Below are 13688 nucleotides of genomic sequence, written 5' to 3' on the forward strand. Positions count from 1 at the left end.
CCATGTTATCGAGTATTGAGTGCATTCACGTGGACACTCTTGCGATAAATTTACCCAGAAAATCGCTCAGAAATATCGTTTCATGTCAGTTTTCATCAATCCGCTCTCGATTAAGCTTTCGTACGCTCGCATACTCAGCAGCTCGATGACGACCATCGAATTATCATTCACGAGGTCGTAAAAGATCCTGGAAAATCGTTCTTCAAGCGGACACGAACGCTATCATTGTGTCAAGTTTTATTTACATGGCGTCAAGAAACGAGTCCTCCTTTGTTTTCGAAATTTCAATGGTCCAATACATCGTCGCTGGACTGCGGATGTGCTCGCATTTATGGCTTCTGAAAATTTTCGAGAAACGCCAGAATATATCTTTCGACAGAATTCAGTGAAATTTCGATATATTTCGAATCTACAAAGGGCCTACACCACTGAAAATAATATTTTCTTTGGTTCTCCCTTCTTAAAAATCATAATTTTATATCACTTCTTAAAAAATCATCTATATTTCCACTAAATATTTCACAGTTATCAAAGTTTATGTACAAGTTGCACAGCAGTTACATTCACGATTCACTCGATTACATGATTGACATGTGGTCCCCATGGTAAGGCGTGCTCCAGATTGGATAGGAGCGAGTATACTGATTCAAATGATCGTTTAGCGTGACTCCCGGCGGTGTCGCCCAACCGGCACGGCGTTCGGTCGTTCAATTACTCCACCCACGCTGTAATTACCGGGGCGACAATGTTCTTATCTAATGTTCGCGGCGATGTTTGAAGAAGTATCAACCGTTCGAGAGTTTTTATTGTGCGACGTCTACCTGTTGAACGCCATCGTTATATAGCCCCGCGCGCGCTTTTCGCCGACGTCCTCTGCGAACCTGCCCGACACTTGCGATTCCCGTCGACGAATATATAACCGTGCGCTCGCTTGTTGCGCAAATTTCGGCTATATAAACATTTAACTTGCCACTCCATGGCAACGATTCGTTAAGCGGTTGAATGAAAAATGCACAAGTGGAACCTATGCTCGCACTTACGTGCCACGCGGTTCGCGTTTCGCGTCCGCCTGCGCTTCAGCTGCTTTCATAGAAAGAATTTAAATTCGCAAACAGAGAGTCAACTATCGCGTTTCTATGTACGATAGTGTACGTCTCTCTCTCACTCTCTCTTTCAGTATGTGTATGTATGTGTGACGGAACAGGTTTTTTTATTACGACAAAGTAATGACTGCGTTTCGAAGCGGTGGCCGTAGAAAAAGAATTTATTTTTAGTCGGAGCATTTTTCCACGAATTTTCATCTCAATTTTAAATGAATATCGCGGAATACTTGATAATTGAATGTATAAACGGCGCTCCGGCGGAATACATGAATTTATTTATGCGTTTTCGGAGGAAAAATGCCCGACGCCAACAGGATCCGAAATAAAATAAAATCGGAAATAGAAATATGAATATTAAGATGAAGTAGAATGCTTTTCAAACGAATTCCCCTGTTTCCTCGATTCGCGTCGAGCTCCCTTCCGATGAATTCGTTTCCCCCGTTAACGGAACTTCCAATTTATAGCGCGCGATAGCAATAGACGCGTGGCACACGTTCCATGCAATTTCCACTATCTAGCGAGTCTCCTATAGTTGTCTCCTTGAACAAAAGGCTATTGACACAAAGTGCTGATAAATTAGTGCATAGCCAAGTGATGCATAGACAATCTCTAGCAGAGATAATGCGCGAATATAGGTTGCTACACGGCGGCGCGATTATCAACACCTTCGCATAATTTATTCACGACGCGAGATTGATGCACGCTCCATTGTCCCCGTAATAAACATTGCGATTGACAGACTGTCTCTGTCCTGTCTAACAACTTCATTCACGTCACCGGGAAACACAGAATTGCTAGTGGAAAATGGAGGATCTGGACAAAACACTTCGTTCACCATGCTGTGAGAATTTTGCCGACGTTGTCAGCTCCAGTCTCAAGTCTTTCCGAGCAATTTTTACAATCACTAAAAAAGATAATTAAATGTCTATGCAGCTCTGGTAGCTTCAAATTAATGATATTTGTTATGCATAAAAATCCACAGTCAGACTGCGGATCTTTATGTAAAATAAAAATATTCTGCTTTGATTGTGGGAAGCAGTAGTTCAACAAAGATTCATTTGATCCTTTAACGTCGAAGAAACAATGCTATGGACGAGATGATTAGTGTATCTTTATTACTGGTACGAAGTGTTTTATTTGATAATTTGACACAAGAGTAATTAGAAGAAAAAACGGCGGAGAAACGCGATGGACGGCGAGAAGAACCGGTTTCTTCAGACTCCGTGACAACCGTAGAGAATTCTAAGCCACCCACGCGACTTTCACCTGTCTCGAAAGTTTGACAGACGGCTGCACCTGCAGGGGAAGAAACAAATCGGCGGTCAAGGTGTCCGAGAGTTCGAGACGGTCGGTTTCATTCAGAGTTGCTCGGGGACAAGCGCAACGAAAAGGTTCAATGGTAACGGGAACAGGAAGGCTTCGGGTGATTACGAGGACAGCTTACCGAGATGGATGGCTCGGCGAGACAACCGAGTCGGATATAACGTCGCCGGCCCTCATCTTCAAGCGTTTGTTCGTCGTGTCGCGTCGCGTCTCGTCGCGAGCAGGCTTCTATTCGGGCCGAGGCGAGGTGAACGTTCGCGCATATCCGCGCTGAAGGAGCCTGAAAACCACTCGAGAAAATGCGAAGTCTCGACACACGTTAAAAATGAATGTACCATCGCGGGCTGAGCGTGAAGAGGGGGCGTGGACATCGCGAGAACAACACCGCGAGATGTCTTCGAAACTATTTTAATATCGACGTCTCTTCTTCGCGAATGAGTCGCTAAATATTTCGTTAGCCCAAATTTGAAGAGACGATTTCTACATTCTGAATAAGAAAGGAGCGAAAAAGTAGCCTGCGGCATCGTTTTCGTATCGGAACGTTTACGAATTCAGACTCCGCTAATAGCTGCGAGCCAGCTCAGTTTCAGGCTCCCCGTTTTATGCACAGCGTATGCATTTTACAGTAACCAATCCGAAGAAGATTGATACACCACCATTAAACCGAGAAAAAAGATCGTTGTTTACACACAAGACACTGCCAACGAACGCGTGCAACGGAGAAATGAAATTCAACTCGCCCGAGGGTTAAATACAAGCGCCATCCCCGAACGACAGCCCTCCGCGCGCCGGTTCCAATCAACGTTTTTCTACCTGGAAAAAAAGGGGTGTGTTTCGCCGACTTTTCCCAAGACGTTCCCGCTGCTCGGTCTCGAACGTAAACAAATAATTAACCGGCATCAAACAAACCGGCGGGAGTCGTCCGCGAGACGACGACGTCGCCAGTTACGAAACTCCGTGAACCGTCGGGTAAAGAGAAGGATCGTAAAAACTCGACAAACGTCTCCTATAATTAGTCACAGTCGGACGCGGATGGTCGACGAACGGACAGCGCCGCGACCAACAGAGAGAGAGAGAGAGAGATCAGAGAGAAGAGAGGATAGGAAGAAAAGCTTCGCTTTACTTTCGCGGTAGGTGGTCCGGGGGACTGCGACGGGGCCACGAAACGCCGAAGAACGTCAAGAGGGCATCACGCTTGTTAGCAGGACCGACTTCCAGCGGCTAATTGGTATTCCTCTGGCGAGAAGTGTCAGCCTTTGACTGATTCTATTTCGAGTAGGTTGCGGTCCGTCGAGTGCGCGCAGCCCCGGTCTCTGTTTACATTCTGGAGGGAATCTTAAGGCGGGAAAGTGGCTGACCAGCACCGGTGAACAATCCGAGGCTCCTCCGCGGAGGCTCGAGGAGTCCTCCTCAGACCGGTTCCAGCCGAGGGATTTCCGTCTAATCGGTCGTCAGCATCGTTGTCCTGACGCCTCGAACGATTCTCCACCTCTGAGATCCGTCCTGGAACGGGTTGTCCCTTCTCTCAAAACGCACTAGCCTATTCCTCCTTTTCTTATGCCTCCTCTTCGCCCTCCTCCTCTCTTTACGACTCTTTGTCCCGCTCCTTCTGGCGTCTTGAAATCTTGAGTTGCTTCAAAATTACCAACTAATATACGGAGTGTCCCGAAAACGTACTTCCTTGAACGGGGCGATTTCCGAATTCATTTCAGGTAACTTTTTCCTTTGCGAAAATGTTCTTCATTGAGGAGTTATTAACGAAAAACACGGGCCAATCAGAGCGCGACTGCGACGGGACCGTGGTTTTTCGTTAATAACTCCTTAACCAAGCCGCGGAAAAACTTTTCGCGAAGGAAATAGTCACTGTTGTATTGTTGTAGCACGAGATGCTAGGCCCAACAATGATGATTCGACGGTGGCCAACGATCGGATGTCGATCAAATTCGCGTTGTTATTGCGTCCAGCCGGTCGTAAATACGAGGCCACGAGTGATTCGAGCGTTCTCCTTCGACTACCGTGGACATTCATTTCGTATCCAATAAATCGGAGGGGCGCGGAGCGATAGACACGTTCCTGATAGAAGATTCGAGCCAACGATTGCTCGCGCGCGCGGCGCGTTGTGCACGGATGACGCTTAAATGGAAAACGCAAAGGTGGAGCCCGGCCGGGTCCGGTTTGTGTGCGAGATACGCATCGTATCGCGAAAAATATATACAAGGGAGACGAATGGCTGATATATGCGGGCATTAGTTATACAGGAGATGTACGAGCCCGGCGTTGGGCGTCACTCTCACTCGCCGTTTGGCCCCGTGCACATCCAACATAATCGGAAACGACCCATATTTCCCCGCCGCAATGCGTCAACTTCCCCGCGATTCCCGTTTCGTACCTCCATTTTTCATTCCTCCCCCGGTGATCTCGATGTCCAAATTCACCTTCCGTGTCATCGGGACCGACCACTATTCCTTCGTTGTCATCCCCCCTGTCTGACGAAGAGAGCAGACGACGGCCTTCTGGGAGTAGACGAAGTCTCGGGGATCAGACGGATGATAAACTGTCACCTGTACTATTCGCGAAAAGAGCGAAAGTGTTTCCCTTTTCTCTGCATCCATCAAACGTTCTCATTGTTTTCAGGATTCGACTGAGCTGCTGTTGCGTGGAAAATGTTCCCTCGTTCTTTTCGCATCGATCATTGCTCTTGCTTGTTCCTGGCGTCGTCTTTGGTTAGCCCGAGTCCAAGATAGCTACTGGAACTCGTAAATCGGTGAATTCTCTAGCTGTATTTTTATCATTCTTTGGCTGACGTAGGCCTGGACAATCTACTCAAAGTATTTTCCCTTTCCGCTGTTCTAGTTCAAAGCTAACTTAAGCTAAGGCACTCGTATGACGAGACGCCACTAAAAATTGCTGTACCATTATTCAAAATATTGTTTACATTATTATTACCAAACATTTAAAATTTTTTAAATCATAGGGAATGCGAATATTCTAGGTCGGAAGAAATGTTTCATGTTCGAGTTAGAATAGCTCCGAGTGCAAAGGGTTGATACAAATACAATTCATAGACACTTTGACACCGTAAACATAATTTCCAACCTCCGGAGCTAATCAATAAACGAAAGTACAAAATCTAACATTGTTTTTACAATTTAAATTGAGATCGCTAGTGTACAGCTGATGCTAGTAAAAAATGGTTACGTCACCGAATTAGTTGGGATGACTCGGCCACTTCGTGTTTACGCTCTGCGGTCGCCGATTTGCATAAGAGGACCTGCAGGGTGACTCTGAGCCCCAAGTGTTCAAGGTACAGTTCGTTCGATCTGCTCCTCTATTCGACAATGACCATGTTTCCAAAGCGTATGCTTCGGTCTGTTTTTTTAGAATTGGTTTACAAAGCACATATACAAAAAAAGCAAGAGAGAAAGATGGTTGGCAATCCATCATCGTTAGCATTTCATTCAACGATAGCCCGGTTGAGCGGAAGTTGCCGTCAACATTGAAAGCTGTGTAAACTAGGTGAACAAACGCACGGTTTACGACCGTTCAATAGAGCCGCCGTCTTCGTCTATGCATATAAATGCATGCATATTTCTGGTGGCGCTGGGAAATAGACCGGGTTTACTCCCCGGGCGAACCCTCCCGCCCTGTGCAGTTGAGTCATTGTTATGTCTCGTATCTCAGGTCATTAAAACCTGAACGATGCGAGCTCATACACACTCGGTCATGAAAATATTGGGACACGGTATAATTTTGGATTTTAAGCTGCACAAAACTGGGATGAATTACGTTAAAGTACGGTATGAACTATGTATTCGTAAAAAACGGCTTGTTTCTTATTAAAATAGAATTCTTACTAATAATATATCTTATTAATAGACTGCGGATTTTATGCATTTATGACAAAAATGGGTACGTACAATTTAAAACAGTGGAGGTATTAAAAAGATTTAAGGCCACCAGTGTATTAGTTTCACCTTAACAAGATAATCAAAAGAAGAATGAAATTTTTATTTGGCTCCTGTGTCTTGCAATCAATTCAAACATTTTTTATTTTGCGTAAAGATCCGCAGTCTAGTCATTATGCACCTGGGCGTGGTGCAACACCTTCGAGCACCGTGTTAACGCTGAGGCAAATGATCCCAGCGGCTCGAAGCGGTAAATAATCATCCTCCAGTGTACAAATACACGTGTATCCAAGCAGAGAGCATCAATATGCATGTAAGCCGACGTTTTAAGGGCTTCGTCGTCCGGCTTAAGCCAGGCATAGCTATCCGAACGATAAGAATTAGTGTTGGGTTAGGGAATATCATAATACTGGTAAGCCGTAGAACATATTAAGAGGATCATATCATACGCGTCCGAGATCCGTAAGACGTTCCCGTTTGATCTGAAAGGCGAGTGGCTTGCTTCTAAGTCACTCGACTTTTGTCGTGCCATTTGATCCACTCTGATCGTGCCAGAAGTCAATCGAGTGTGTCCCCTAAATCAATTATCGTTCGACTTCCAATGCAAACGAATACCAAATTTTTCCGTCAACGGAACAGAAACTGTAGATCATAAATTTCATTTTCAATTGGTGACACAGGTGTTTCTTCAGCCACAGAAATTTCTTTCTGAAAGATCGTCCAACGGTTTTGTCGTATTTGATGAGTATGCTGCACATTGTATGCTTCTCCGAGAAAAATGAGTGGATGAAATTTAAAACAGTGAGATTGCTTTTTCATTTTGTCGGATCATGTCTAGACGATACCGAACGTGACACATGCGATGCGGCTTCATGTATATGCAGCGAAAAAGATACTTTTCAGGGGTTGGGGGTGCAAAGGGAGAAGTGATACCGCTGTCCAGATGACGGCTCGTCGCTTTTAATGCGATAAAGGGTGTCGTCTCTAGTTTTATCCTATCTTGTCCGGCTATGAGCTTTTCCATTGATAATATACCCATATGGACTCGCTGATCAACCCCTGTCCACGTGCAGTGTCATACGCTTTGCACTCGCTAGAGTCACCATTAATTATTATAAAGAACAATTCTAGTAGCGACACAGAGACTGCAGGTTGCTGCGTTCAACTGGATGGCAATAGATGGCGCCCACGTTCCTGTTCTGGTGGCGAATATATATATACATCGTTACATTCGCGAATATATATTTTTTAATTATTCTGCAAAGTTCCAGAAAAATTCGGGGCTAGATTGGCTCACGGTCTCGTTGTAAGATCAAAGTCCGACTTAATTGCAAGAGGGCAGACGGCGAATTACCGCTTTTTGCGGTCGTTTCCTTTGACAGCACGCGAAAGATGCAAACTTCAGAAACAATCCGGTAATTCGCCTCATAGAAAAACGACCGTCTGCTGTACCTACTTTTTTCCAAGGTCAGTCGAACCTCACGCTACCGACGGAACTGTTAACAACCCCTGTATTTCCCTAAGAACAATTTCTTCCGAGTATTTTCAACGTGTTTTCGTGAACTCTCTCGAGTACAGAAAAGGTAGGTAGGTAGAGAGAGAGAGAGAGAAAGGGAGAGGGAGAGAGAGAGAGAAAGAGACCCTTAATGCGAACTTAGGACACGCGAGTTGGAATTTCCAAGCGACGAACCATTAATTCCACTATCGTGTGCGAGTTACTACGTGCCGCGCCATAGTTTCCTTAAATGATTCGGAGAACCCACCCGCTGGTATACCTAACTGAGGTTTATAACTCATTCGAATGCTTTAAGGAAAATGTGAATTTTAAATTGTACCCATTTCAGGCCTCTATTTTATGACTTTATCTGCACACCGCCAATCGCTAGGTGCGTCAAACTTATAAATGCACGCATTTGCTAATCAATATATGCTCCTGGTAATTGGCGAAATGAAAGCGTATTTTGCTTTATCCTCGAGTGGCCGTAAATTTATTAAACTAACTGTTATTGAGCCCCATGGTGCGGTTAGTAATGCATCGAAACGAATATAAATCGGCAGACATTTTCTGCGGAAATGTAGAATCAATAAATTGAAGGTCAAATGAAGGACAGAAAAGCAAAGTTCATCGACTCGATGTCTAAATATGATGCACACAAAATAATTGCTACAAAATAAAAATAAAAAATTATAATCGTCGGATTTAGTGCAGGAAAATTTTCAATAAATTGGAGGTCAAATGAAGGACAGAAAAGCAAAGTTCATCGACTCGATGTCTAAATATAATGTGCACAAAATAATCGATCCAAGAACAGGACAAAAATCGTGGAATATAGTGTAGAAAAATCGCAATGAATGGCGGAAAAATGAAGTTTGTTGATGGGACGTGTGAGGAAAGACGACGATTTGCGTAGTGGAACAGTGATGGCAGCGTCTTCGCGTGCCGTAATCTGCGGTTTGCAGAATGATTCCTGTCGCCGAATTTTGAGGTGGTTTCGCCGACTAAGCAGATTCGTAGCCGACCGCATTATGATATTCCGCGCGAGGTAAGCCGGAAGACACGGGGAACGGAGAACAAGGAGGTGTGACAGTCGTCTTGTTAGCACAAGATGTCCTCATTATTACGACTGACGGTGATGACGATGCAGGCACGAGCCGAAAGCTGCGCGAATTCCGAACCGCCTGCGCGACGAAAACCAAGACGAAAAGCGAGACGAGGTCTGTTCCACGTTGTTGAAACGAGCCGAAGGGGCAGACACGAAAGAAAACCAGAATAGAAAAGATCAAAAAGACAGAGGAAGACGGGCGAGAGAGAGAGAGAAAGATGTCATGAACTCGTTAAGGCCGAGCCTCGTTTGGAGAACGGAAGCACCGTTTGAGATTCCTCGAAATCTCGATTCGTCTTTTTGCCGTGAGAACACAGAGCGTGTCGGTAATTTCTCAGCTCCCTTCTTTTTTAATTGCGAAAATAATGACCTAAGATTCGAGTAGTCGAGGGGAAAGGAGCGGCCATGAAAAGGGTCAAGATGCTGTTTAACGTTGGAACTCGCCGAGAGAGTTTAATTGCAAAATAATTTGTTTAGTGCTCGAGGACTGTGTTTTCTAGAACCCTTTTGTTGGACCTGAAATTGTGTAGTGGCTCGACATCGCTCGGGAAATGGGAAGCACTGTCTGCTGTGACGAAAATCCCTTAAGCAGTTGCGCAAACATTAGAAATAAATGCCACGGTGTTGAACACAATTAAATATGGTAAAGAAGTTTGCACGACTGCAACAGCACAAAAGCGAACGCCAAAAAAATTGTTTCTCTTTCAATTTCCCTGTCAAACGAAAGACTTTGTAGCATGCACTCGAAAATGTGAAGGCAAAAATCTACGCGTTATTCCTTGCAATTCATTGGCTGCATCGCGAGCACAATGACGATGCTCGACAATGGTCTCTTACTTCGGTCTGACAATTGTAGAACGAGGTATCGATGAACGGTGCCGAAGCAAAGTGAGCCATCTGCTAATGAAACGATCGTAGAATCACGTCCACTGCTCCGTCGCCATAATCGCATTGTAAGCCGTGCATTGAATCGGCGCCTGACTCCACCGGAATAATGCACTCCGTTCAGAAGCCACTGCGCGAGAGGTAGAATCGTCGATCCTTTTCTGCGGCTTCGATCTCAAAATTGGTTTCATCTACTCCGACACGTTGCTGCCGATTATCGAAATGGACTAATAAACGCTCTACTAATTTCGCTCGCTGTGTCCTGTACACGACTACCTCATATTTCACGGTTAATTTTCTTTTTGTTCGACCGGGCTTCTTGAAATTCAATGGCTTCAAAGAAATGCAAACTTCGCCGGGACACTTAAACGTCACAAAGCTGAATATTCAACCTACTTCGCGCAGCGTACTAGTCGAACGAGTGCGCGTCCTTTGAGCCTCTCGGATTGAAAATAGAAAAAATCAATTTGGAAAGCCGGGCCCCGAGTATTGAAGTCTCCAACTTTAATCCTCCCGACGCAAATCTGTTTAAAATGCAATTGCTATTGTCTTGTTTGTTCATGGAGGACGAATAGCAGCATTCGCAAAGACTCGCATAATTTTGTTTCGGCTGTTTGAATTAAGAAATGAAATTTATCCGATGATTATTGGATCGAGTATAAGAACTAGCGATTCCGGAGCGATTATTACGCGTCGAGCGGTTCCGTGGCCACTATCGAGAATCGCTGGCCAGGATGCTTCAAACGAATTGAATTCTAAAAGCGCCGATAAAAATTCTACCTTCAATTTGAGAGGCAAAGGTATTCAGAATTGCGGCGGCGGCGCGGCGGCGGAGCTGCGCGAAGCAGCCAAGAGCAAGAGGCAGCAACGGGCTTCACCGTGGGCACAGGGATATCGGTATAAATTGTAATGAGATTCCGTGAAAAGAAAGGGAAGCAATCTACCGATCGGGTAGAACGAGAAATGGCAAGAAAGTATTGCCCTCGGACCGTAACGAAGAATCTGAGGCGAGGCCCCCGGAATAACCTTCGCCTCGGCGTTCTCTCCCCTGGGTTATAGATCTCCGTGGGCTCGTTCTACTTTATTTTATAAACCTTATTTAGGATTAATGACGCGGGAACGGGATACCGCAGAGATCGATAGTATCCAGGCCAGTCTCAGCCAGATATTTCCCTGGCTAACGAACAGTTATAATTCCTTGCGAATCGTTTCTGTTATCGATTTATTCAATCTGTAGTACCGAGAACCATTGATTCTCGTAATATTATTATCCTCTTGTTCTTTCGCCCCTCTCAACTCTGTAATAAAGAAAGGGACCCGATCGAGAGGAAAATTGGAAGAGCCGATTCACTTTGGATTAGAAAGCGAGACTTTTTCCTGCGTCCACCTTGGAATGCGGTACACGATTCTGCCACCAATCGAGTGTGTGATTTATTGTCGGTTTCAGCCGCCGCGTGATCTAGCCTTGGTACAAATAATCCAAGTTTTAGAAAAGTGACCAGTCCACTTTTACAATCGCGGCTTGTCAGAAAAATTTTTTCGAAGAAAATAACTTTGGAATCTTTAAAGTGGAGGACTTACCCTTTAAAACCAGCTCAGATAGATCCTCCTACGATTTTTTCTCACGAAGTTACAATTGATCAAAGATGGATCAATGAAAGTTTCACCAAATGTCATTTGACCCTTATGTACACTTTTCATTGAAAGTGTCGTAGAACTCGTTGGAAAGCACAGACTTCAATCTTTGGAAGAACTATAGTCAAATTAGCGAAAAAAATTTTTTACCAATTTTAGAGACGTTCGAATCATAAACATTCTTACAAAGTGATTATATTCAACAACAAAGGGAGAGGTTTGTTCCGTCCAGAATAATATCTCAGTCGCACGTTTTCACCTTTCGCAGGACGGTCGCAAAAAATTGCGAGGGGCCCGATAAGTATGTAGAAAACACGCGGCAGGTCTGTGTCGACTGGTTTCCAGGGTTCTGCGAAATATCAGATGGCCCCGGGAACGGAATCAAAGACTCACGCGATACTCGCTTATATTCTTCAATCCGAGTCGTGAATCGCGAGGAGATAAAGCCGCGGGACGGCGAAGCGGGGGGTGGGGAAAGGGCGATCGTTATCGTGCAAAGAGACGGAGAACCCTTTGGCTTCGGAATGTTATCGCGGGAAACAAAGTTCCTCTGGAAATCATAGTTCATTCGGTAAGGAAAGGACAGAGCTGTGTCTCCCTGCGGGACGCCCAGCAGTTCAGATCCAACAGATACGGGATATTAAAAGCGACATTTTCTTCGTAGCCGCGATAACTTCGATTCGCGACGGGCTCTCTCCGCGAGCAGAGGATAGAGAAAGCTCAGATCGCCGGATAAGCTCGCCGGAAGCAGTCGTGGCTCCCTCGAATTTTTGCAAAGACGAACAACCTCAACGATATGTCTCGAAATTAAATGAACGCTGCTAATGGATCATCGTGGGTTCGAGTTTGTCAATTAGAAGTCTGGAGACCGTGAACCAGTTACGATTATCCGGGCCGATTATCTTCGCAGATTGTCCGCGAGGATAGTTCGTTCGCAATGGGTCCGCTTTATGGCACACATAAATGCTAATGGCCGACGAAACCGAGGCTGGGCGGTTAAAAGTCGCTGCGGGTTGCTTGATCGAAGACTGTGCTGCGCTCGAACACTTGCATGCACTTTTGTGCATTCAGCAGACGGCTCTTGAGCAACATTTGCTTTGTGCGCGAATAGAGACTTGATCAATTTTATAGGATAAATCGTATAAATTTGATATCGGATAAATTTCGACGGTGCACACTGAAATCGATTTAATAGCCTCTACAGCTTTTGCATTGCTCCATGGACACTTGCATGCGCTCCTCTCCCTTCACTTTTCAGACCTGGCGTTCTTTATTTTGGTGGATTTAGTGTTGGACCATCCGGTGAAATTTATTTTGTATAAGAAAATGGTGGGATCAAGGTACATTTTCGGGCGGACAGACGCATCTTTCATTGTGATTCAAGAACAAAGGTTTTATAGATCGAGGCCGGCGCTCCCGCGATTGTAAAAGGGCAAACGGCATCGGAACTACAGGCGCAGTCTTCGACAGGCGTATCTGGTGAGATTTAACGAGAGGGAACCTGCGGCTTGGATAAGATTCATAGAGGTGATCTAACTGGGAACCGAGAAGGGGAGGACGGTTGCTTCTCCCTTCTCGTCTTCTTCTTCTTCTTCTTCTTGTTCTTTCTGTTCCGCCCGACGCGACGTGAGTAATGAGTGGCGTGAGAGGCGGGCGTGGCCCCTTCAGACGTTCCCCAAACCTCGAAAATCTTATCGACGGAATACGCTCGATTCGAGATTAAAGAGCTCGATTTGCTTGACATCCGGCTGGGATTACCGGCGAGCCCAATGGCGATACTCGATCAGACCACGTGGCGGAGGAACGCTGGGCTCTCTTTATGGATATCTGTTGCTTCATCTCGGGATATATTCAAATGCCTCTTCCCCCTTTTAGGTCCGGCCATTATGTGCCTGATATGTTTTGAATGTGATCTTTGATGGTCTCGTTTGATGCCGGGTCACTCCGAAACACACGTGGCCAAAATAATGTCTCTGGCTCGAAATAGGCTCGTTAGCCCGGCGAACCAAGCCCCAAAAAATAGTCCTCCGCTTTAGCTATCACATGTCCTCCCCTTTTCTTCTATCCGTTCTTGTCCCTCTTCTGGCAGTTCGAAAAATCAAAATTATCTTCGTTCAATCTTCTCGAAGCTTCAAAAGACGTAGACTATGGTGTTTCAGCTATTTGTCAAAATTCTGACGTTCACAGATAAAATTGGGAAGCCAGTAATTGATGGTGCAGTCTGCAGGAACTTG

The 13688-nt window shown here is 45.2% G+C and overlaps 2 protein-coding genes and 1 long non-coding RNA gene across 15 annotated transcripts in view; 1 reads left to right on the forward strand and 2 right to left on the reverse strand.

Annotated features, from left to right (window-relative positions):
* Ten-m (teneurin transmembrane protein Ten-m) overlaps positions 1 to 13688 on the forward strand; it is a 534210-nt gene that overhangs the window by 97737 nt on the left and 422785 nt on the right. The gene's annotated exons all lie outside the window — the stretch shown is intronic.
* Positions 1 to 13688, reverse strand: part of LOC143213769 (uncharacterized) — a 322076-nt gene that overhangs the window by 76272 nt on the left and 232116 nt on the right. The gene's annotated exons all lie outside the window — the stretch shown is intronic.
* The window catches only part of LOC143213765 (sialin-like), a 60529-nt gene that overhangs the window by 5032 nt on the left and 41809 nt on the right, over positions 1 to 13688 (reverse strand). Inside the window, exons 1-2 of one of the 2 annotated variants that reach the window (XM_076433958.1) lie at positions 4816 to 13688; positions 1 to 338 (exon numbers count right to left, since the gene is read on the reverse strand). The exon at positions 4816 to 13688 is cut by the window's right edge and continues 41809 nt beyond it. In XM_076433958.1, coding sequence (XP_076290073.1) covers positions 1 to 25 — 25 coding nt within the window. In that variant the 5' untranslated portion in view covers positions 26 to 338; positions 4816 to 13688. The other variant, XM_076433957.1, reaches the window with a different exon arrangement.

This window comes from Lasioglossum baleicum, chromosome 11 (genome assembly GCF_051020765.1).
Source record: "Lasioglossum baleicum chromosome 11, iyLasBale1, whole genome shotgun sequence".
Taxonomy (NCBI): domain Eukaryota; kingdom Metazoa; phylum Arthropoda; class Insecta; order Hymenoptera; family Halictidae; genus Lasioglossum; species Lasioglossum baleicum.